This window comes from Schistocerca piceifrons, chromosome 8 (assembly GCF_021461385.2).
Source record: "Schistocerca piceifrons isolate TAMUIC-IGC-003096 chromosome 8, iqSchPice1.1, whole genome shotgun sequence".
Taxonomy (NCBI): domain Eukaryota; kingdom Metazoa; phylum Arthropoda; class Insecta; order Orthoptera; family Acrididae; genus Schistocerca; species Schistocerca piceifrons.
The window spans coordinates 391556172-391579776 of NC_060145.1; the positions used below are offsets into that span (position 1 = coordinate 391556172).

The 23605-nt window shown below is 44.6% G+C and overlaps 1 protein-coding gene across 1 annotated transcript in view; it reads left to right on the top strand.

Moving 5' to 3' along the window:
- Positions 1-8482, top strand: part of LOC124711355 (glucose dehydrogenase [FAD, quinone]-like) — a 108171-nt gene extending 99689 nt beyond the window's left edge. The window contains exon 6 of the mRNA XM_047241391.1: positions 7646-8482. Within this exon, the coding sequence (XP_047097347.1) occupies positions 7646-8482 (837 nt within the window). The remainder of the gene's footprint in view (positions 1-7645) is intronic.
- The last annotated feature ends 15123 nt before the right edge of the window (positions 8483-23605 follow it).

Below are 23605 nucleotides of genomic sequence, written 5' to 3' on the forward strand. Positions count from 1 at the left end.
AGCACGAACAGGCAGCCTGGGTGGCTGACTAAAGGGATAAGAATATCTTGTAGAACAAAGTGGCAATTATATCAAAACGTTAGAAACAGTCAAAATCTAAATGCAGCAGCCCATTGCAAACAGTATTGTAAGGTGCTTAAAAAAGTTATTAGGAAGGCAAAAAGTATGTGGTATGCAGATAGAATAGCTAAGTCTCAGGATAAAATTAAAACCATATGGTCAGTCGTAAAGGAAGTGGCTGGTCTGCAGAGACAGATCGAGAATATAGAATCAGTGCGTAGTGGGGATGTCCGTGTTACTGATAAGTCGCATATATGTACAGTACTTAATAATCACTTTCTGAATATAGCAGGTGAACTAAATAGAAACCTAGTCCCAACAGGAAATCATATAGCGCTCTTAGAAAAAAGTGTTCCGAGACTGTTACCTGAAATGCTCCTCCATGATACTGACAAGAGGGAGATTGAGTTAATAATTAAATCTCTAAAGACCAAGAACTCTCATGGATATGACGGGGTATCTAGCAGAATACTGAAGTATTGTTCCACTTATGTTAGCTCAGTACTTAGCCATATCTGTAACTTTTCCTTTAGGAGTGGTCGGTTTCCTGACCGATTAAAGTACTCGGTAGTGAAGCCACTTTATAAAAAGGGAGACAGGGATAATGTTGACAATTATAGACCTATTTCTATGCCATCGGTGTTTGCTAAAGTTATCGAGAGGGTTGTATATACAAGATTACTGCAGCATTTAAATTCACATAATTTGCTGTCAAATGTACAGTTTGGTTTTAGAAATGGCTTAACAACTGAAAATGCTATAGTCTCTTTTCTCTGTGAGGTTTTGGACGGATTAAATAAAAGGTTGCGAACGTTAGGTGTTTTCTTTGATTTAACGAAGGCTTTTGACTGTGTTGACCACAAAATATTACTGCAGAAGTTGGAACATTATGGAGTAAGGGGAGTAGCTTACAATTGCTTCGCCTCCTACTTTAAGAACAGAAAGCAGAAGGTAATCCTCCGCAATATTGAGAGTGGTAATGATGTTCAGTCCCAATGGGGCACTGTTAAATGGGGCGTTCCCCAAGGGTCGGTGCTGGGGCCACTGCTGTTTCTTATTTATGTAAATGATATGCCTTCTAGTATTACAGGTGATTCAAAAATATTTCTGTTTGCTGATGACACCACCTTGGTAGTGAAGGATCTTGTGTGTAATATTGAAACATTATCAAATAATGTAGTTCATGATATAAGTTCGTGGCTTGTGGAAAATAATTTGATGCTAAATCACAGTAAGACTCAGTTTTTACAGTTTCTAACCCACAATTCAACAAGAACTGACATTTTAATCAGACAGAATGGGCATGTTATAAGCGAGACGGAACAATTCAAGTTCCTAGGCGTATGGATAGATAGTAAGCTGATGTGGAAAGCTCATGTTCAGGATCTTGTTCAGAAACTAAATGCCGCTTTATTTACCATTAGAACAGTATCTGAAATAATTGACATTTCAACACGAAAAGTAGTATACTTCGCATATTTTCATACGCTTATGTCATATGGTATTATTTTTTGGGGTAATTCTTCTGATTCAAAAAGGGTATTTTTGGCTCAAAAACGGGCTGTTCGAGCTATGTATGGTGTAAGTTCGAAAACCTCTTGTCGACCCCTATTCAATAGTCTGGGAATTTTAACATTGCCCTCACAGTATGTATTTTCTTTAATGTCGTTTGTTAGCAATATTAGCTTATTCCCAAGAGTTAGCAGCTTTCACTCAGTTAATACTAGGCAGAAATCAAATCTGCATGTGGAATGCACTTCCTTGACTCTTGTGCAGAAAGGAGTGCAGTATTCTGCTGCATCCATTTTCAATAAGCTACCACAAGAACTCAAAAATCTTAGCAGTAGCCCAAACACTTTTAAATCTAAACTGAAGAGTTTCCTCATGGCTCACTCCTTCTATTCTGTCGAGGAGCTCCTGGAAGAGCTAAAAAATTAAGCAAATTCCAGTGTTACATTCTTGATTTTCTTTATTTAAACTAACGACTTGTCGCCTGAATATGTTTCTTATATTTCATTTTATCTGTTTCTACAATCGTGTTATAATTTCATGTATTGACTCGTTCCATGACCATGGAGACTTCTCCTAAATGTGGTCCCACGGAACAATAAATAAATAAATAAATAAAACACTCGTTCGACCTATATTTGAGTATTGCTCATCAGTGTGGGATCCGTATCAGATCGGGTTGACGGAGGAGATAGAGAAGATCCAAAGAAGAGCGGCGCGTTTCGTCACAGGATTATTTGGTAACCGTGATAGCGTTACGGAGATGTTTAACAAACTCAAGTGGCAGACTCTGCAAGAGAGGCGCTCTGCATCGCGGTGTAGCTTGCTCGCCAGGTTTCGAGAGGGTGCGTTTCTGGATGAGGTATCGAATATATTGCTTCCCCCTACTTATACCTCCCGAGGAGATCACGAATGTAAAATCAGAGAGATTAGAGCGCGCACGGAGGCTTTCAGACAGTCGTTCTTCTGTAGATGTAGAAGATTAACGGGCGCCCACTGCACTACCCCGAATGAGAATTTATTAGTAACTCTACAAATATGCCCACTGCACTTGGAAATTACGGAAAGGGAAGCATTTTACTGGTAAAATGGAAATGAGCGTTTGGCGTCATTGGCCGGGAAGCCCCTTCGGGGCAGGTCCGGCCGCCTTGGTGCAAGTCTTATAACATTCGACGCCGCAGAGCGACCAGCGCGCCGGATGGGGATGAAATGATGATGAGGACAACACAACACCCAGTTCCTGAGCGGAGAAAGTCCCCGACCCAGCCGGGAATCGAACCCGGGCCCCTTAGGACGGCAGTCCGTCACGCTGTCCATTCGGCTTCGGGGCGGACATTTTACTGGTTAAAGAAAGGCAGTCAGATGAAAGCGCAAAGGATGCTTGGAAAAGGGGCCAGTTCGAAAAAGTTAATGAAGGTTATGTACATTAAAACTGTGGCAAAATGAATGTGACACCTCAGGCAAAGGTAGAAAGCATACGAATTTCTCCCTAAAATCAAGGAGGGACTAAAAATGAGATTTCTTAACCCGTCGAGTGAATTGATACGTTACCTAACTGACCATGGCCCACATACTACGTATCTATACAAAATCAAAAGACAGTTAATGATAAATGCGCCTGCGGCAGTGTGGCCACACCAGAACACACTTTGTGGGACTGCGTGGTCTACGAATCTACGAAGATGCAGCGGTTTGTGGCCGTCAGGCATTAAGGATGCTGGACCCCAAAACAGCGAGTCGACCTGACACGTCTTGGACGATATTGCAGCCACAGCATACAGGAAGACACGTCAGCATGTTGCCATTCCGGCTAGACAACATACTCTGCAGATGTAAAAAAGACCGCTGAGGTCGGCGACCACCGAATGAAATAGTCTCTCAAGAATCTACATTGCGTTAGTGCAAGTGGTCACGGAAGTGTGCGCTTTAAGACTTGACAGTGATTGCTGGAATAGCTTGTTATGGTGGAAATACTGCTGACGGGCTGCCGGACGCCCAAGGAAGCCAGCAGACAATCATTGTTGACCGGGGTAGTATGAGGGTGGATCCAGTAGCAGGAAAACCATTCACAGGTTAAATACACTAAAATAAATGAACAATCACAGAAGAGTATTAGTAGCTGGGTAGCTTTTTCGGGGTTTTATTGTAGTTTTGAAGCAATAGAAGTAGTTGTAGCATTTAAAAAATTAAGAATCAGAAATAAATGGTTAATATATAAATTTATTATTATCCAAGGAAATTTGATTTATATGGCCTATTTTAGATATTCAGATTGTAGGCTGTAGTTATGAAGAATAAATAAAAGGCGAAGGAAGCATTTTTCAGTAAAAGGGCTCTGCTGATTTCGGATACTGATATGGAACTGAGGAACAAATTCCTGAAAGTGTACATTTGGAGCACAGCACTGCATCGAAGTGAGGCGTGGCCCACTGGAATTCCGGAGGAGAAGAAACTGGAAACCTTTGCGGTCGCGCGGTTCCAGACTGAAGCGCCTAGAACCGCTCGGCCACACCGGCCGGCGAAACGCGGCTCTACGGAAGAAAAAAATTAAATGGATAGATGACGTACTGCAGAGAATATAGGTCTATGGAAGACCCTTATCAGAAGAACGGCCTGGTTAATGGAACGTCTGGCACGATATCCAAGACAAAGAATAGTATACTGAAATTATGCAAGATATGGAAAAACTGGTAGAAGCCGACCTCGGGGAAGATCAGTTCGGATTCCGTAGAAATATGGGAACACGTAAGGCAATACTGATCCTACGACTTATTTTAGAAGCTAGATTAAGAAAAGGCAAACCTACGTTTCTAGCATTTGTAGACTTAGAGAAAGCTTTTGACAATGTTGACTGGAATACTCTCTTTCAAATTGTAAAGGTGGCAGGGGTAAAATACAGGGAGCGAAAGGCTATTTACAATTTGTACAGAAACCAGATGGCAGTTATAAGAGTCGAGGGACATGAAAGGGAAGAAGTGGTTGGGAAGGGGGTGAAACAGGGTTGTAGCCTATTCCCGATGTTGTTCAATCTGTATATTGAGCAAGCAGTAAAGGAAACAAAAGAAAAATTCGGAGTAGGTATTAAAATCCATGGAGAAGAAATAAAAACTTTGAGGTTCGCCGTTGACACTGTAATTCTGTCAGAGACAGCAAAGGACTTGGAAGAGCAGTTGAACGGAATGGACGTTGTCTTGAAATGAGGATAATGGAATGTAATCAAATGAAGTAAGGTGATGCTGAGGGGATTACAGTAGGAAATGAGACACTTAAAGTAGTAGATGAGTTTTGCTATTTGGGGAGCAAAATAACTGATGATGGTCAAAGTAGAGAGGATATAAAATGTAGACTGGCAATGGCAAGGAAAGCGTTTCTCAAGAAGAGAAATTTGTTAACATCGAGTATAGATTTAAGTGTCAGGAAGTCGTTTCTGAAAGTATTTGTATGGAGTGTAGCCATGTATGGAAGTGAAACGTGGACGATAAATAGTTTCTAGCTTTCGAAATGTTCCATTCGTCTGTAAAGAATTCGCGTTAGTATTTTGCAGCCGTGACATATTAAACTGATAGTTCGGTAATTTTCACATCTGTCAACGCATGCTTTCTTTGGGATTTGAATTATTATATTCTTCTTGAAGTCTGAGGGTATTTCGCCTGTCTCATACATTTTGCTCACCATATGGTAGAGTTTTGTCAGGACTGGCTATCCCAAGGCTGTCAGTAGTTCTAATGGAATGTTGTCTACTCCCGGGGCCTTGTTTCGGCTTAGGTCTTTCAGTGCTCTATCAAACTCTTCACTCAGTATCATATCTCCCATGTCATCTTCACCTACATCCTCTTCCATTTCTATAACATTGCTCTCAGTTACATCGCCCTTGTATAGATCCTCTATATTCTCCTTCCACCTTTCTGCTTTCCCTTCTGGTAGGACATGTTCTGAGGCATCAAGGGATCACCAATTTAGTATTGGAGGGCAGCATGGAGGGTAAAAATCGTAGAGGGATACCAAGAGATGATGAGTACACTACGCAGATTCAGAAGGATGTAGGCTGCAGTACGTACTGGGAGATGAAGAAGCTTGCACCGGATAGAGTAGCATGGAGAGCTGCATCAAACCAGTCTCAGGACTGAAGACCACAACAACAACAACAACAACAGTAGGTGGAACGGTTACGAGGATAAAAAAAAAGCACAAGTCAGCGGAAGATGGAAGACATGCAACATTTCGTAAGAACGGTGACGGTAAAAAGATCCTATGGGGGATCAGAGACCATTGTCACGCCTTGTCAATGACTAGTCAGGGATTGCTGTTGTCAGCGAATGCTGGTGCATCTCATCTCAGCGAACATTCCGAAGAGAACTGAATGCAATGGATTATTAGCAACCCACTGGAATGTAGCGTTTGCAGCCATGCACCGTGTTTTAACGTTCAGTGCCTTGTATTCTAAGCAGAATTTACCCTCCATTCTAGGCGATGACAAGATGATGGCCTCACAATTGTTTAACTTGACGGGGGTTATAACGTGTTTTCTAGTGGTCTTGTCATCTTTATAGTTCCGCGATCAACCAGCCCTTTTACTGCGTTTCACACTTATTTTAACATTTGACAACGATATGATTACATCTACCGGAACTTGTGTATGATTTTTCTATTGTTGTTGCTATCGTAAAACTCCTTCGTTATCCGTTTTCAAATGAGTATTCATCCTTCACCATTGCCAGGATCTTCTGAAAGGACGCTGATGAGCAGGCTGTTTAGCGCTCTAAAATTTTAAATCCATCCATCCATCCATCCATCGTCTGCTCAGAAGTATCCGGACATCTAATGCTCATCGCAAAGGTGCTCCACTGAGTTCAGTTCGCAACTCTTGGCAGGTCAGTCCATTTCAGGAGTCTTATTGTCCACAGACCATCGCCCACAGAAACTGATTCATGAGAGGGTGCATTGTGGTGCTGATACTGTCATCGACTCCATATGGTCCCGGGTTCGATTCCCGGACGGGTTGGGGATTTTCTCTGCCTAGGGACTGAGTGTTTGTGTTGTCCTCATCATTTCATCATCAAATTCATCCTTTGTGACAGTGGCTCGATTGGACTGTGTAAAATATTGGTGTGAAAAAAATTGGGACTTCGTACGAGCGCTGATAACCGCGCAGTTGAGCGCCCCATAATCCAAACATCGTCATCATCACCGACTCCATTCAGTTACTCAACTGTTCACAGTACTCAGTTATGTAAAATGTGTTCATATCCTTCCGCATTTAGCGTTTTCTTGAGTGCAATAAGTGGATCGCACCCTAAAAAATACCGAAAAACACCCACGTTCTGTAACACCACCTCCTCTGTACTTTACTGTCAGCTCTACACATTACGGCAGGTAACGTTCACCAGGCATTCGCCAAATTAAAACTCTTCAATGGGATTTCCATAGGATGTAGCGTGGTTAATCACTCCAGATCTCTCGCTTCCAAGTTCTCCACTACGCACCTGCCTCGCTCTTTACACCGAGACCACAACCGCCAATTGTATGAGGAGCTGCTTGAACATTGTATCCCAATCTTTTTAACTTGCTACTCACAGTTATTGTGCTAGCTGGGCTGCTGTTATCACTTTGGAACTCACGAGTGACTCCTCCAGCCAATTTCAAGTGACTTTTTACTACCCTCTGCAATGCTCTAAGGTCCCTGGCTATCAGTGCATGAAGCCTGATAGCATGATTTAGCTGTAGCTGTTCCTTCGCATTTCCACTTCACAGTCATATGACCAGTAGCGACATGGCCAACTTTAGAAGAACTGAATTGTCCTTGAGGTGTGTCTTACCCAGGTGGCATCCAATGACTAGTTCCTAGAATTTACATTCGAAGCTATTGAGCTCTCCTGACCCACCAACTCAGCTGTTATTGCTTCGCTACTGACAACATAATATTCCCCGCCTTCTTTAATCTGGCGGGTCCTCCTCTCGTGACATCTAGAGATCAATTCAACATCAGATTTGGGTGTCCGGGCACTTTTGATTAGATAGTGTAGATGTAGATACAATAGGAGTTATCCTAACACACTCACGATGTTTCTCTGTACAGGTGGGCGAGAACATGCAGGACCACATCGGCCTGGGCGGACTGACGTTTCTCATAGACAAGCCAGTCTCGATGGTGCAGAGCCGCTACGAGAACCTGCCGTCGGTGCTGCAGTACGCCATCTTCGGTGACGGCCCGCTCACCGTGCTGGGCGGCGTCGAGGGCCTCGCCTTCGTCAACAGCAAGTACGCCAACGCGTCCATCGACTGGCCCGACATCGAGTTCCACTTCGTGTCGGGGTCGACCAACTCGGACGGTGGCCGGCAGATCTGGCGGGCGCACGGGATCACGGACCGCTTCTACGAGCGCGTCTTCCGGCCGATCGACAACAAGGACGCGTGGAGCGTGATCCCCGTGCTGCTGCGGCCACGCAGCCGAGGCGTCATCAAACTGCGCAGCCGCAACCCGTTCGACTACCCGCTTATCTACCCCAACTACTTCACCGACCCGCAAGACATCAAGGTGCTCGTCGAGGGGGTCAAGATCGGAGTCGCGCTGTCCAGGACGCGTGCCTTCCGCCGCTTCAACAGCCGCCTGCACGAGATCCCGACGCCCGGCTGCGAGTCCGTGCCACGATTCACCGACGCCTACTGGGAGTGCCTGATACGCCACTACTCGGTGACCATCTACCACCCGATCGGCACTTGCAAGATGGGCCCCGCGTGGGACCCCGGGGCTGTCGTGGACCCCCAGTTGCGAGTCTACGGCATTCAGGGCTTGCGGGTCATTGACGCTTCCATCATGCCGTCCATGGTCAATGGAAATACCAACGCACCAGTCATCATGGTGGCCGAGAAAGGCGCGGATCTGATCAAACAATTCTGGCTCCGAAAAAATTGAACCTGAATTGGCTTCTGAGGATGACTAACTTGTCATTTCCTCGGAAATTTCCACTACTCTCGAAGCGTTCAGTCGACGCTGAGGCCTGTGTGCACTTAAAGACAGCAACAGTTACACTACTACAGTTTAATGTAGGTCGGTGTTTACATCCTTGTTTATTATAGGTGAATGAACATTAGGCCGTGGTCTAAGACACTTTTCTGTGCCTAATTTTTCCTCTCCTAATGCTGGAGACATCCTCAGAGGCTATGAAGATTTTGAGAGTTGATTCTACAACTCAAGGACTTAAATTACACAAGTTGTGATCGTGAGTGCTAAATACAGCAAACTGCACCAACTTTTTCGCAGCACAAGCTCCTTAAAACACATCCGCTAGACTCCGCAATTTGTGGCAAAGCCAGATGACATCAAGGTCCAATCACTACGTGGCTACGCATAAACAGTTCGGCTTACCGGGGTTGTTTGAGTGTGAAAATCAACTAATAAATTCTTTATAGCCTCTGAGAATGCCTCCGGTAGAAACAAAAACAGGCGTAATGTCTATACAACTAAAATAACCAAAGATACTACTACAGTTATCTCAATTTTCTCCAGAGATAGGGACTCTCTACATGTTCAAAGTCAAATCTACATTTTTTGACCCACTGACGAATGCCTTTTAACATAGTCCACAGCTGAACTTAAGCAGGAACTTACTTATCTGACACGTAAAGTCTTTACCGCTATAACTGCACTCTCTGTTTTACCCCCTCTGCTCCCGTCGTGGAAATCCGGTTCGGTCGAGGACCTGCGTGCTATGCCCACAATACCGAAGTACAGAGCATCTGTTGAATTGTTTCCTTCTTATTTCTGCCGAAAATCTATACAATGCCGTGTGTGTGAACAATCGTTGATACCAATTGACATTAGTTATTGCTGATATAATGTCTTGGGCGGTTTCAGCGGTCATCAATTGACAAAGTATTTCATTTAAAAGACAGTTCAGCAAGCTTTACTTGCTCCATTTTATAAAAATCGTCCTCATACATTTTTGTCGACAGCAAAGACAGCCAGGCGTACACCTCGTATCGTCGAGTTTGCGCCTGTAGGTAGAATATAATACTTTTTTATTTGGTAGTGTCTCAATGTACTAAGTTACAGACTAACGACTATTTTGTACATATTTATTCCATCATCCCAGAGTCAGAGGATAACTTGAAATTAATGACTGCGTTTTAAAGAAAGTACTTAAGACTAGGTTCTCTTTAAGCAACTAAGTAAATATAAAGGTACAAAACCTCCTGGAAAGGTAGAGGATGTAAAGTGGAGAATGACTAAAATCTTGCCAGAGTTGTAGGCTGATAAAGCATCATAGTTATCCGACACACAGAACATACCTCGAGATATACCTTTCTCGCGTTTTTTACAAACCCGCCATCCATGACCCTTCTGTGATAATCTTGATATTAACACTTTTTCATTATTACTTCGCGTAACTGAGGTGTCTTACACTAGGCGTTTCTGATCATGATATAATACGCGCGTTTACAGTTACGCATTTAAACATTTGTTAATAAATAGTGACGTGCAATCATAAATCATAGTGTACGTTTTCCAACATTTGTATGCCAAATATTTTGTATATAGAAACAATTGTTATTTGTGTGATTTGTTGTATTTATTTATCTGAAAATAAAGTGTATGTTTCTTCATTGATCTCGTATTTTGTACAGTATACTGTATTAACGGCTCTGAGCACTATGGGACTTAACTGCTACGGTCATCAGTCCCCTAGAACTTAGAACGACTTAAACCTAACTAACCTAAGGACAGCACACAACACCCAGCCATCACGAGGCAGAGAAGATCCCTGACCCCGCCGGGAATCGAACCCGGGAACCCGGGCGTGGGAAGCGAGAACGCTACCGCACGACCACGAGATGCGGGCATACTGTATTACATAAACTCTTAATAGGGAATTGCTGGTACTTTCATTGAGGTGAGAGAAGTTGTGGGATACCACCTAATACCGTGTCGAATCTCCTTGTGCCCGGAGTAGCAGAGCAGTTCGACGTGGCATGAACTCGACTACTCGTTTGAAGTCCCCTGCAGAAATACTGATCAACGCTGTCTCTACAGCCGTCCATAATCGCGATAGTGCTGCCGGTGCTGAATTTGTACACAAATTGACCTCTCGATTACGTTCCATAAGTGTTCGATGGGTGGGAAATCCTATTGCTCCACTTCTTCAGAATGTTCTTCACATCAATCTCGAACAATTGCAGCCTGGTGACATGGCGCATTGTCACCCACAAAAATTACAGCGTTTTTAGGAACATTAAGTCCATAAATGGGTGCAAATGGTCTCCAAGTAGCCAAACATGACCATTTCATGTCAATGATCGGTTCAGTTGGACCAGAGGGCCCAGTCCATTCCACGTAAACACATTTCATACCATTACTGGAGCCATCACCAGCTTGCATAGTGCCTTGTTGACAACTTGGGTACATGGCTTCGTGGGGTCTGCGCCACACTCTAAACCTACTATCTTCTCTTACCAACTGAAATCCGGGCTCATCTGATCAGCTCACGGTTTTCCAATCGTCTAGGGTCCAACCGATATGGTCACGAGCCCAGGAGAAGCACTGCAGGCGATGTCGTGCTGTTTGGAAAGGCACTTGCGTCTGTCCTCTGCTGCCATAGTCCATTAACGCCAAATTTCATCGCACTGCCCTAACGGATGCGTTCGTCGTATGCCCCACACTGATTTCTGCAGTTATTTCGCGCTGACAACAAGCAAATGCCGCTGCTCTCGGTCATTAAGTGAAGACCATTGGCCACTGCGTTGTCCGTGGTGAGAGGTAATAACTGAAATGTGGTATTTTCGGTACACTCTTTGATACGTGTTACAAACCGGACACAATGGGAAGGACCAGGCCCCTTTGCTTTTTTCTTTTATCACTCGTTTATTACATCGGAGAAATACACATTTTAAGACAAAATTTAACTACATGAAATATTGCTCCCACTAAAGGTTAACATAAGCAGTGACAAAACTTAGTTGTCTTAAGGGTTTCTGCTGGCAACAAATTTTAAGGAGGCAATGTAAGGTTTATATTAATTTAGCTCAAACACGAAGCTAGTGATTGAATCACGACACAGATACTTCAACAATTTCGGTAAGAAATAAACAGCGTGAATTTGTACTCACAGTAAACAACTAATCAACAGCCTTGCCATTGAATAAGTAGTAGGCCATTTGGAACGAATTAGCAACACCCCGCAACTAGGGGAGTTAATACCAACAGTCTTCAAATGCCTTGCTCCCCATTAAACAAACAAACTTACAGTAATTAAATGAATAACAAATCAAACACACTACGCTCCACTCAAACTCTTCAGTGGATGCCAAGCCAAAATGAAGATTCCATTAACTGACTAGCACTTAAGTCACACTAAAGCTCATCTCTGTGTTCCCAGACACACATAGGGCAATTTTACACAAGACAAGATTTTGAAGGGAGCACATCAGTAAAACCGGTAGTGGAGCTAACTCGTGCCACTGAAAACTAAGGTACTAGACCGGGGCACAAGGTGGCATACAATGAGGTTGCCTTAGTGCTATACTGCGCTCCGAAATATTAATTCAAATGACCAATTCAAAATTAAGTACACATAAACCAGCATTAATTAACGAGGAGTGACACCAGGTCACTCAAGGGATGACAACGCTTAATTGAAAAGACAAATGCCGGAAGCGGCAGTAACATCAAACACCATCTCCGAGTTTGAACCAGGAGTCACTTCCCGCTATACAAGTAAACATTTAACCAAGCACAAGGAAGGAACCCCAAAGAGAAAATTGAAATAAAACCCCCAACAGATTATAAAGGGCAGGGAACCCCAACTATTTAAATTTAAAAGAATTAGCTCTCCCCAAAGGCAGTGTAAACGCGAAGGCCACACTTAAGAGGCCACCAAAATTGGTTACAAAAGGTCTTATACATTTGCTCCTTTTCTTTAAAGAAACACAAGCCTGCTTAACTTTTGCTGGCTTCTGCTGGACTTCCGGTATGACTCGTGTAGGATACACCAGGCAGCAACCCACACTAAGCGGTCGCAAGGCACGGCGAGCAAAATCAGGAGAGCAGACAGGCAGGCAGCCAACACATATCCTCCATGCTGAACCGGCAGACCGCGTGCAACCAACTCCACATATACGTGGTTGCTTCCACCTCGTACCTCGCGGCGTCTCAGCAGGTAGCCCGAGCAAACGTCAACTGCCACTCGCTCTGCGAATGCCGAAAACAACTTGGCAAGCAAAGATAAGAAACATCGAAGGATCGATAATGGACATCCAAGAGACTGGCGCGCCAGTAACGAGCGCCACGGCTCACTCTTGACATTGTAGATCCCGGAATAGTGAATTCTCTAGCGACTTCCGTGCGTCTAGTAGGTCCAGCTACCATTCTGCGTTCAAAGCCTGTTAATTCCCGGCGTGTGACCATAATTACGTCAAAATTCTTTTGACGTGAATCACCAGAGTGGAAATGACAGCCCTGCCCCGCCAGTGCACTGCCCTTTTATACCTTTTGTATGCGATACTGCCACCGTCTTTATATGTGCATATAGCTATCCAATGGCTTTTGTCACCTCAGTACATACTGAAGTGTGTGAAACGAGATGGAGAGAAATGCTTAAATTTTTGTGTTGCAGGAAGAACATTGAGAGTGTGTGTGGTGCAAAGATAAGTGAAGAGGGCCTACAGAGAGTTGTCGAGACGCTGCAGGTATAGAAACCACCAAAAGAATGACAGGCACCAGCGCAGGACAAAATCCGAAACGTGCAAATCCGCTACGTTCCACACTGTAAGCTTCTGTGAAAGGGACAAATGGAAGCAGCAAGGACAGAGGCAGTTTATGCTCGGTCCTTGTTTTAAGGGCCAAAAGACGCAAGCGGTCACTTGTGACGCCATGGTTGGTTGCTTGGTTGGTTTAAAAGGGGGGGGGGGGGGGGGAAGGGACCAAACTGCGAGGTCATCGGTCCCTTGTTCCCAGTAAAACAATTACCCACAGGAGGAGGAGGAGGAGATTACTGTTTAACGTCCCGTCGACAACAAGGTCATTAGAGACGGAGCGCAAGCTCGGGTGAGGGAAGGATGGGGAATGAAATCGGCCGTGCCCTTTCAAAGGAACCATCTCGGCATTTGCCTGAAGCGATTTAGGGAAATCACGGAAAACCTAAATCAGGATGGCCGGAGACGGGATTGAACCGTCGTCCTCCCGAATGCAAGTCCAGTGTGCTAACCACTGCGCCACTTCGCTCGGTTAACCCACAGGAAAACAAAGAAGACGTACGACACAATAAAAGGAGAAAGGAAGAACCAGAAGAATGACAGAAGGACAACAAACACTACAATGGACAAAATAGGACAAGAAAACCACAGAGAGACGCAAGAAACAGGGAGAAGAGATTAAAATCAAGAAAGCAGATTACCATGACTGTCATCGGTCCCCTTTTCCCAGTAAAACAATTACCCACAGGAAAGAAGAAAACAAAGAAGACGTATGACACAATAAAAGGAGAAAGGAAGAAGTAGAAGAACGACAGAAGGACAACAAACACTACAATGGACAAAATAGGACAAGAAAACCACAGAGAGACGCAAGAAACAGGGAGAAGAGATTAAAATCAAGAAAGCAGATTACCATGACTAGCTGACCATGAGAATAAAAAAGAAGCCAGCCACTCTGCAACACATTAAAACCCCCACCCTAAAAGCCCTAGGGTGGAGGACACAGAGGGACAAAGGACGTGCACTAAAACTCAGATCAAATGATAAAACCCACCCTCAGAATAAAACGTAAAACTGAAGCTGCTTTTAGGCATTGTCGCCCAACACCGATGGTAGGGTGCTGGGAAAGTTAAAAGTCTGCCGCATAGAGGCTAAAACTGGCAAGAAGTGGACGACTGTCATTTGGGAACCACAGCGACACGGAGGTGGGCCTCGCGACGGAGGCCAATGCGGAGCCAATAAAGGACAACTGATTCCCTGTGAGAAGCCCACAGGGAAGACTTCCACACATTCGCAGTCTCCTTAATGACATGCAGTTTGTTGTGCATACTGTTACGCCACTCTGTCTCCCAAACTAAAGCCGAAAAACCTTGCGACGTAAGACAGAACGCAGGTCAGTTTCATGGATGCCCATCTCCAGGAGCGATTTCCGCATAGCCTGTTTGGCCAGCCTGTCAGCAAGTTCATTGCCTGGGATTCCAACGTGTCCTCAGACCCACACAAACATCACTGAACGACTGGACCATTCCAGGGCAGAGATGGACTCCTGGATGGGGGGGGGGGGGAGAGGGGGACTTTGCTCCTGAGTTGGTGGTGTGGGAGCAATGGGGAAGAAAGTGGCCCTCCCCACCATCAAGGGGTCAAGGGGGCAGGTGTAGTCTTCCAGCTCTGAGAGCTGACTGGAACTTGTGGAACTGATTGGGCTACAACTGTTTCCATAGTGGTGGCATAAGAGAGGATCATAGCGAATTAGTGTAGGTCAGTTGGTCCAGGGTCTTGTATGATTTTTCTTTCTCACTGTAAAATCCTGCAGTCTGGTGAGCATGGAGAATGATGCTCTCCACAGCTGACACAAATGGGGGCGAGGTACCTGGAGTATTGGGATGGGAAGGACATCGACAAACTCGACATGTGATGTTGGAAGTACAGCAGGAAGGCATATTGCCGAACTTCGAGCACTTCCAGCACCACATTGGGGGAGGGATATATGGCTTGACATCACAGCAGTAGACCATCACCTTGATCTTCAGGGTAATGTGTCACCCTCGAAGGCCTGATGAAAGCACCAGTGGCAATCTGATTATTCCTCAGACCCCAATGGACTGGACGAAATAAGCTCCTTGTCGCTCTAAGTTGGCGTGCAGCTCGTCACCAGACTGCAAAAGAAGGTCCCTGTGGAATATAATACCCTGTACCATATTTAAGCTCTTATGAGGTATGATGGTAACGGAAATATCCCCCAGCTCGTCACAAGCGAATAATTCCTGTGACTGGGCAGAGGATGCCGTTTTTATCAAGACTGACCCTGACCACAAGACCTCTACCTCCCTAACTTGTCCTCTAAATGCTCTACAAAAAAATGAGGCTTCATCGAGACAGAGGAGTCCACATCAGCTCTCGTTCATACAATGTACCACAACAAATAAGGTTTGCTGCCATCCTTAGCCTGGCATTCCTCCCATGGCGTGAGCAGGGAGGGGAACGATTTAACATCATACTTTCTTGCATTGTTCTGAGACTTGGAACGTTCATTTGATCACCAGTAAGTGATGGCGTGGTACGCTTCATCGTGTGTCAACCTCCCTGATGCCACCTACTCTGATCAGGGGCCCTTCTCATGGGCGCCACCAAGCTGCAGCAAAGGCTACCTGGCAGGATGGTCATTGCTGGGAGTCCCAATGGCCCAGGGTGACAGGCATATTTGGGGAGTTAACGGCGCAGGCATCAGCAGAGCGATCCCTGTATAGGTAGGGGGCTACAACCAACAGGATACTGATGGATCCACCACAATAGACTGGTTACCATGCTGGATATGAGGTGCAAAGAATTCCATGGTCATCGTCGGCGCAGAAAACGACATTGCAGAGTGGGTGGAGGAAAACCCACCCAGGAAGGTGTCCTCGCTCAAGAGATGGAGGATGAGCGGTACTGCAATGTCACGATGAGAAAGTGGTATAAAGATCTCAATGCACAATGGACACGATGCACCATGTAAGGCGCCCTTCCCCAAGTGGCTTGCTCTTCGGGAAAATTTTGAAAAATGGCCGTCAAACCCTACACAACGGCCGAAAGGTGTGAGACTCCTTTTAGTCGCCTTTTACGACAGGCAAGGATACCTCAGGCCTATTCTAACCCCCAGGCCCACAGGGGGATGTGACGCCATGCTGATAAGGGCTTCACAGGGGGCCAAAAGCAAAGGTTATACATGGAGTGTACCATAATTAGCAGCGAAAACTGACATGGTCTAAGTGTACCATAAAACACTGACCGAAAAACAATTCCAGCGCCAAGAAGGAATTGTCCAATATAAACGAAAGTTGGTAGGACTGTTTCTATGTCTGAGAGGTCGCGTCTATTCAATTTTCGCGCCTGTTGCATAAGAATGGCGCTAGTAGCGCCAATATGTGGATGGAGATCAGGTTTTCCTTAAGTACACACTGTAACAGTCGTGAGATTTAGTTACCTTTGACATCTGACATGGAGAGCTGATATTAGTCAAGAATGCCTTTATGGCGACGAATACGCTACTATCAACATCTCACTGACTTTGAATGTGATCACTTAATAGCATATGAGAATCTGGGTGTACCTTCTGCGATATTGCACAAAGATTTGGCAGAAATGTAGCCATTATACATCATTTCTGACAGTGGTGGTCACGAGAATGTCTTGTCGCAAGACTAACTGGATGGCCATGGGGTGCTCCCGAGATGGAAGACCATCGTGTTCGGCATATGGTTCTGATGCACCGTGCTGCATTCACAGGAGCACTTTGATCAGCAGTTGGCACCGCAGTGACACAACGAACTGTTCCAAATCGGTTATTTCAAGGACAGCTCCAAGCGTGCATTCCACTGACCCAAAACCACCACCATTAGCAACTTCAGCGGCGGCAAGTGAGAGCTCATTAGAGAGCAGGGTGGACGTCTGTCACGTTTTCTGATGAAAGCTGGTTTTGTCTCGGTACGACTGACGGCCGCTTGTTGGCCAGAAGGAGACCAGTCGAGGGCTTGCAACCAAGCTGCCTACATGCTAGACACACTGGACCCACACCTGGAGTCGGCCTGGGGTACGATTTCGTATGACAGCAGGAGCACTCGCGTGGTTATCCCACGCACTCTGGCTGCAAATTTGTACATCAATCTGGCGATTCGACCTGTTGTTCTACCATTCATGAACAGCATTCCAGGGTGTGTTTTCCAACAGGGTAACGCTCACCCATATTCCGCTGTTGTAGCTCAACATGCTCTACAGTGTCGAAACGTTGCTTTGGTCTACTCCATCTTCAATCGAGCACATATGGGACATCATCGGATGATAACTCTAGAGACATCAGAGAACATTAACCATCCCTGTGTTGCATTCAACATTCTGGCGGTTACACCAGTTGTTAATGTACCAACATTTCACATTTCCCGAATTTTCTTTACTCTACATAAATTATTTTTTGGTGTTGCGACTTTTTTCCGTCAGTGTAGAAGTAAAAACCTAGTACATGTGGGTCTGCAAATGAACCGTCTGTGAGATAATTGGAATGTGTGTACTTACAAGCCAATACTGACTGCAGCATCAAATACTGTCTTAGTCAATATAAATGTATTTGAAGTGTAGTTTTCGATCACCTTCCCCCTTTAATCTGGATCAAATTCACCCAAAGACTACTTTAACAAGAAATAAAATATCAGAAACATAAAATTACTGCAGCATCACATCACAATTTATTGCACACTCATACCTGTTAAACGAGGTGGTCCACGTGTCGTCCTCGCATTTGGATGCAATACTGCATTCAACTCTGCAGTGGGTTACGAATTCTTTCAAACTTTCCCAGATCATCTCATGATGTGAACGGATAGCAGCGCACGTTATTACGCCGCTTCCGGGATTCGTGGAGGCGTGCCAGCCCTGAGTCGAATTCACAGCAAAGGCCAGTGTGCCGCCCAGCCTGGATGTGCTTTTTATGGGGCTTTCCACGTCAGACTAGGTGAATACCGGGCTGGTACTGGTACCCACGTCCCGCCTCAGTTACACGGTTCGCAAGTAGAAAGCGTATGTATACCCCCACACATGATGACACTACGCATAGACAGACGGTGTACACAAATTCCTTTCCTCTCGAGAGTGTGGGGGGGACAAGAAGGGCATCTGGGCGTTCTCTACCACTAACACTACCAAGTCTAGATTAACACGCTGACCTCATGAAGACACGGGACAAGGCCAGGGAATAGAAGACCCTGGATCGTCTCGTAAATCTTGACAAGATTCGCTGTTCCAATTCTTCAACTCTATTAACGGGAGTACTGCAGACTACACTTTCGAGATGACCACAGACGAATAATCCAGAGCATTGAGGTCAGGTGATCCTGGAGGCCAAGGCACAGACTGTTTTCGACCTATGCATCTTGGACATTTCCGAACCGTCAGCTGTCGTCTGATAGCAGGAGCAGCAAAACACGTCTGTGCCACGTCACGCAAATACCACATTTCCCAGCGTTGGACAACGTAAGGTGGGCTGTGAGTTAAATTTGAGCTCAGTTAGATAGGGAATTAATCAAAGAGCTTACATTTCGAACACACTTGTACAAATAGTACAATATTTCATACTCAAGTCAATGGCGGGTGGTGACCACACATTCGCAATGACCTTGCTAACAGCTCGTCTTCCCTCTTTTCTGGAACGTATCTCTTTCTTATGCTTTCATAGGTGTCACTTTCCACAATTAATTGTGATTCACGCACTATTTATAACAACATTATTTTGTAATAACAATTATAGATTAAGAAGTAAGAAATCTCGTAAGAGCCACAGGTCAGTGCAAGTACTTTCATCTGACGTCATGTCAGTGACGCACGTCTCAGTTTAAGTTGGTGCTATCAGTAATCGCATCCAGGTCCACCGCGTGAAAAGCGTGAACGGTATACCATTCAACCAAGCAGGGGTTTACTATACAGGTTGTTTCATAAAGGACTTTACAACTTCAAAAATTCGTATAAATTTATAGAAAGAAGATATAGAGCTGGGTTTTGTGTTATTTTGTAGGGAAAGACATCAAGTTCTTTTTTACCTTAAACTAAAGATGTTGCATTTGGTTTAAGTTGGTTATCCTGCGCACATCCCATCGGAAGTCATTTTCTTCCCAAATTCACTAACATTGCAAGTGTAACTTGCTCAGTGGCAGCGTAAATTCTTGCTCTAAATTCTGCTACATAATCCGGCAAAGGAGGTACAAACACGATATCCTTGATGAATCCCCATAAAAAAAATCGAGTGCTGTCAGGTCTGGAGAACGTGGGGGGGGGGGGGGGGGGGGATATGAAATTGGTGCATCACGGCCAATCCCTTGACTTGGAAAGCGGTCACTGGGAAAATCCCGGACGTCAGCCAGGTGGTGGGGTGGTGCACCATCTTACATGAAACAAACATTTCGTTCTTGGTCATCCTCGTCGATCTGTGATATCAAAAATTGTTGTAACCTATTCAGGTACACAGTCCGGTTGATGGTTTTCTCACGGAAAAAAATGGGCCGTACACTTTATTCTTGCTCAGTGCACAAAAAACTTTCAGTTCAGGGCTATTACGAACATGTTGCAATGTTTGATGTGCATTTTCACTTCCCCAGATCCTACAGTTATGTGTGTTAACCTTGTCATTTAAGTGAAAAGTCGACTCGTCAGGAAAGATGATTTTGTCCAAGAAATGTTCATCCTCATGTAATCGATTTAATAATATATCCGCTCAGAAGCTCTTGCGAGGAATTTTATCAGTTCTTTTATTGCGTGTACGATCGTCAGTATATGCGGATTCAAATGCAATCGATTTCTCAACACACGCCAGACAGTCGTTTGCAGGATTTGCAGTTCACGACATGCACAACGGGTCGATTTCGTAGGGCTGTTGACAAAACGCTGTCTCACTCGCTCAGCGACGTCGCCACATGTGCTTCGACGACCTGATGATTTCCAATGTCTTACCGAGCACCCTGTTTCTACAAAACATTTATGCCATACATAAATCCTAGACCTACTAGGGGGTTCTTTACCGTACTTGGTACGGAAGTTACGCTGAACTATTGTCGCCAACTTCGGCGCTAGCGAACTACGCGAGACAAAACTTGATGTATTTCCCTACAAATTGACACTACAGTCACCTCTGTATGTACTGTGAATTAATTCATATGAATTTTCAAAGTTGTTAAGTCCTTTTTGAAACACCCTGTACTTATGGCACGAGTAAAAGTCCTGGGAGAAGCAAACAATGTCTGAGGAAAAGGGGGGATGGGACCCAAATAATATGTCGCTTGTGTAGAAAATGTTATCCAACCGGCCCTGTTTATTCCTATAGCACATGCTACGGGCCTCGCGTTGTCAGCAGCGCTGCACCGTTTACTGTTAACGCTTTTGAATTGAAAACAATGATACTGTATAAGCACAGTAAGTAACAGACACAAGAGCGTGCTGAAAAGTAATGCCTCCGAATTTTTATGTGAAAATTCTTGAAGCATTTTAAATACAACAATCGCCATTAATATCCTACATCGTTATTCTTCATCTCGACGTATTTGCAGTCCTCTGCCGCTAGATGGTCCCTAATGGTAGTTTGTAACATGGCGATATGTAACGTACCTGTACCGGTACGTGAGAAACAGCGTGAGAACCTTCTCCTTCAGGGTGACAAAGCCATACCATACACGAGCGTTGTGACATCTGCAACAATCCGACGCCTTGGGTTCGTTGTCACCGATCGTCCTCCATACAGTTCCAACTTGACCCATGCTAGATTCATCTGTTTCCAAAACGTAAAGAACAAGTACTTCACATTGATAAAGCAGTGTAAGCAGAGGTGATATTGTGGCGTCGTCAACAAAGTCAATCATTCCACAATGACGATATTGACAAACTGGTCTCTCGTTGAGAGAAATGTGTTTGTCGCAAGGTGACTGTGTTGAGAAATAAATATGTGGACATGAAGATTAAAGATGAAGAATGTTAATAACGTTTCGCTTACTTACAGACCTTTAAGAGATTTCTCATTAAAAAAAAATTCGGAAGCATTACTTCTCAGCACGCCCTTCTAATTGCGAGTATTATACAATCGTCTTTTACGTCCCTTCCTCTCTTTTAAGTTGTACTACTATGCGACTTCACAATGAGCATCTCTACCTAGTTCAACATATTTCTGGAAAATTTTCATACGTTCTTTGATGTTTAACCCATTCAAATGCACCAATGTTGTAACGTCAGGTTTTCCTCCGAAAGCCACAATACAGATCATGCTTTCCGAGGCTGTATCTCACGACGTTTTACTGTTAGCGCAGTCATACGAAATGTGTCAATAACCCGAGGCATTTGACTTTTCAACATGAGTTTTAATAATTTATAACCAATATCAAAGCAGTCTGTACCGTCAGCGCCTATAACGGCTATAAATCACTGGAATAACAAAGGCTAACTGTCGTAGGTATCGTAAGTGGGGTGACTATACAAACTCACACTGACGGCAAAAAAAATAAACACAGAAGAATAATAATGTAGAATAATGAATTTTCGGGAATACATTTTTCTAGGTAATACATTTAAGTGATTAATATTGTAGGATCACAGGTTAATGTAAGCACCATTAAGCACCTGCAAATGCGAAATCCTGGTAATAACTGGTGTAATCGCTAGAATGTTGAATGCAAGCATGCAAACATGCGTGCATTGTGTTGTACAGGTGCCGGATGTTAGTTTGTGAGATGGAGTTCCATACCTGTTGCATTTGGTTGGTCAACATATAAACCGTTAATGATGGCTGTGGATGACGCTGGAGTTGTCATCTAATGATGTCCCGTAAGTACTCCATTGGAGACACATCTGGTGATTGAGCAGGTCAAGGTAATATGTCAATGCTCTGTAGAGCATGCTGGATTACAACAGCAGTATGTGGGCGAGCTTATCCAGTTGGAAAACACCGCATGAAATGCTGTTCATGAATGGCAGCACAACAGCTCGAATCGCCAGATTGACGCACAATTTTGCAGTTAAGGTGGATGGGGTAATCACGAGATTGCTCCTGCTGTCATACCAAATCGCATCCCAGTGAGTCGAGTATGCCGACAGGATGGTTGGTTGCGCTCATTTAGTCTCCTTCTAACCAACATAGGGCCATCACTGGTACCGAGGCAGAACCGGGTGCCATCGGAGAACACTACAGACCTCCACTCCACTCTCCAATAAGCTCTCATAAGACACCACTGAGGCCGCAAACGGCGGTGGTTTGGGGTCAGCAGAATTCACGCTACATGGCGTCTGGCTCGAAACTATGCTTGAAGTAACCGATTAGTAACAGTTCGTTGTGTCACTGTGTGCCAACTGATGCTCAAATTACTGCTACAGATGCAGTACGATGCCCCACAGCCACATGCCAGACATTATGGTCTTATCTCTCTGGAGCCTTGTCTTCTTGCGACCGTACGTTATTGTCACCACCGCTGCCAGCAATCTTAGTTCACTGCGAGACGCCTGGACACTTCCCTTGTAGAGAGCCCTGTTTGGCACAAAGTAATAATGCGGACGCGATCGAAACGCGGTATTGAATGGCTAGGCATGGTTGAACTACAGACAACACGAGCCATCTACCTCCTTCCTGGTGGAATGACTGGAACCAATCGGCTGTCGGATCCCCTCCGCCTAATAGACGCTGCTCATGCATGGTTGTTTACATCTGTGGGCGGGTTTAGTGACATCTCCGAGCAGTCAAAGGGACAGTGTCTGTGATACAATATCCACAGTAAACGTCTGTCTTCAGGAGTTCTGGGAACTGGGGTGACGCAAAACTTTTTTTTGAATTGTATAGTATAAAATATCTAGAGATGACACGGCAATAATAAATAAGTCTCTCCTCGTGCGTCAATCACAGCAACTGTGTTGAGTGCAGGACGTGGTCACACGGTGTCATATGTATGTTTGGATCGATCCGAGAGGAGCGCTCAGGTACCCGAAATTGTTGAGGTCCTCACTCGTGTAAAATGGAAAATCTAGGTTCGACCTCCGGTTTGGAACCAATTTTCATGTGTCACTAATAAATTGTGCAGTTGAAGTCTAATAGTATCCCCAGTTATGAATACATTTCTTCTATCCCATAGGAAATGTCTGGGAGTGTTTGAAACAGCGGATGAAACTTAACAATTAACATTCCCGCAGTTTGATGCCTCTAAGACAGTGGTTCCCAACATTGGGGGTAATTACCCCAAGGGATGAAATGAAATTTTCTGAAGAGTAATAACATAATGGTGCAATTACGTTCTGGTCGCGAAGCTAAGTAAGACCATTACTATTATCACTCTTTCATAACACTGTAATACTAGTT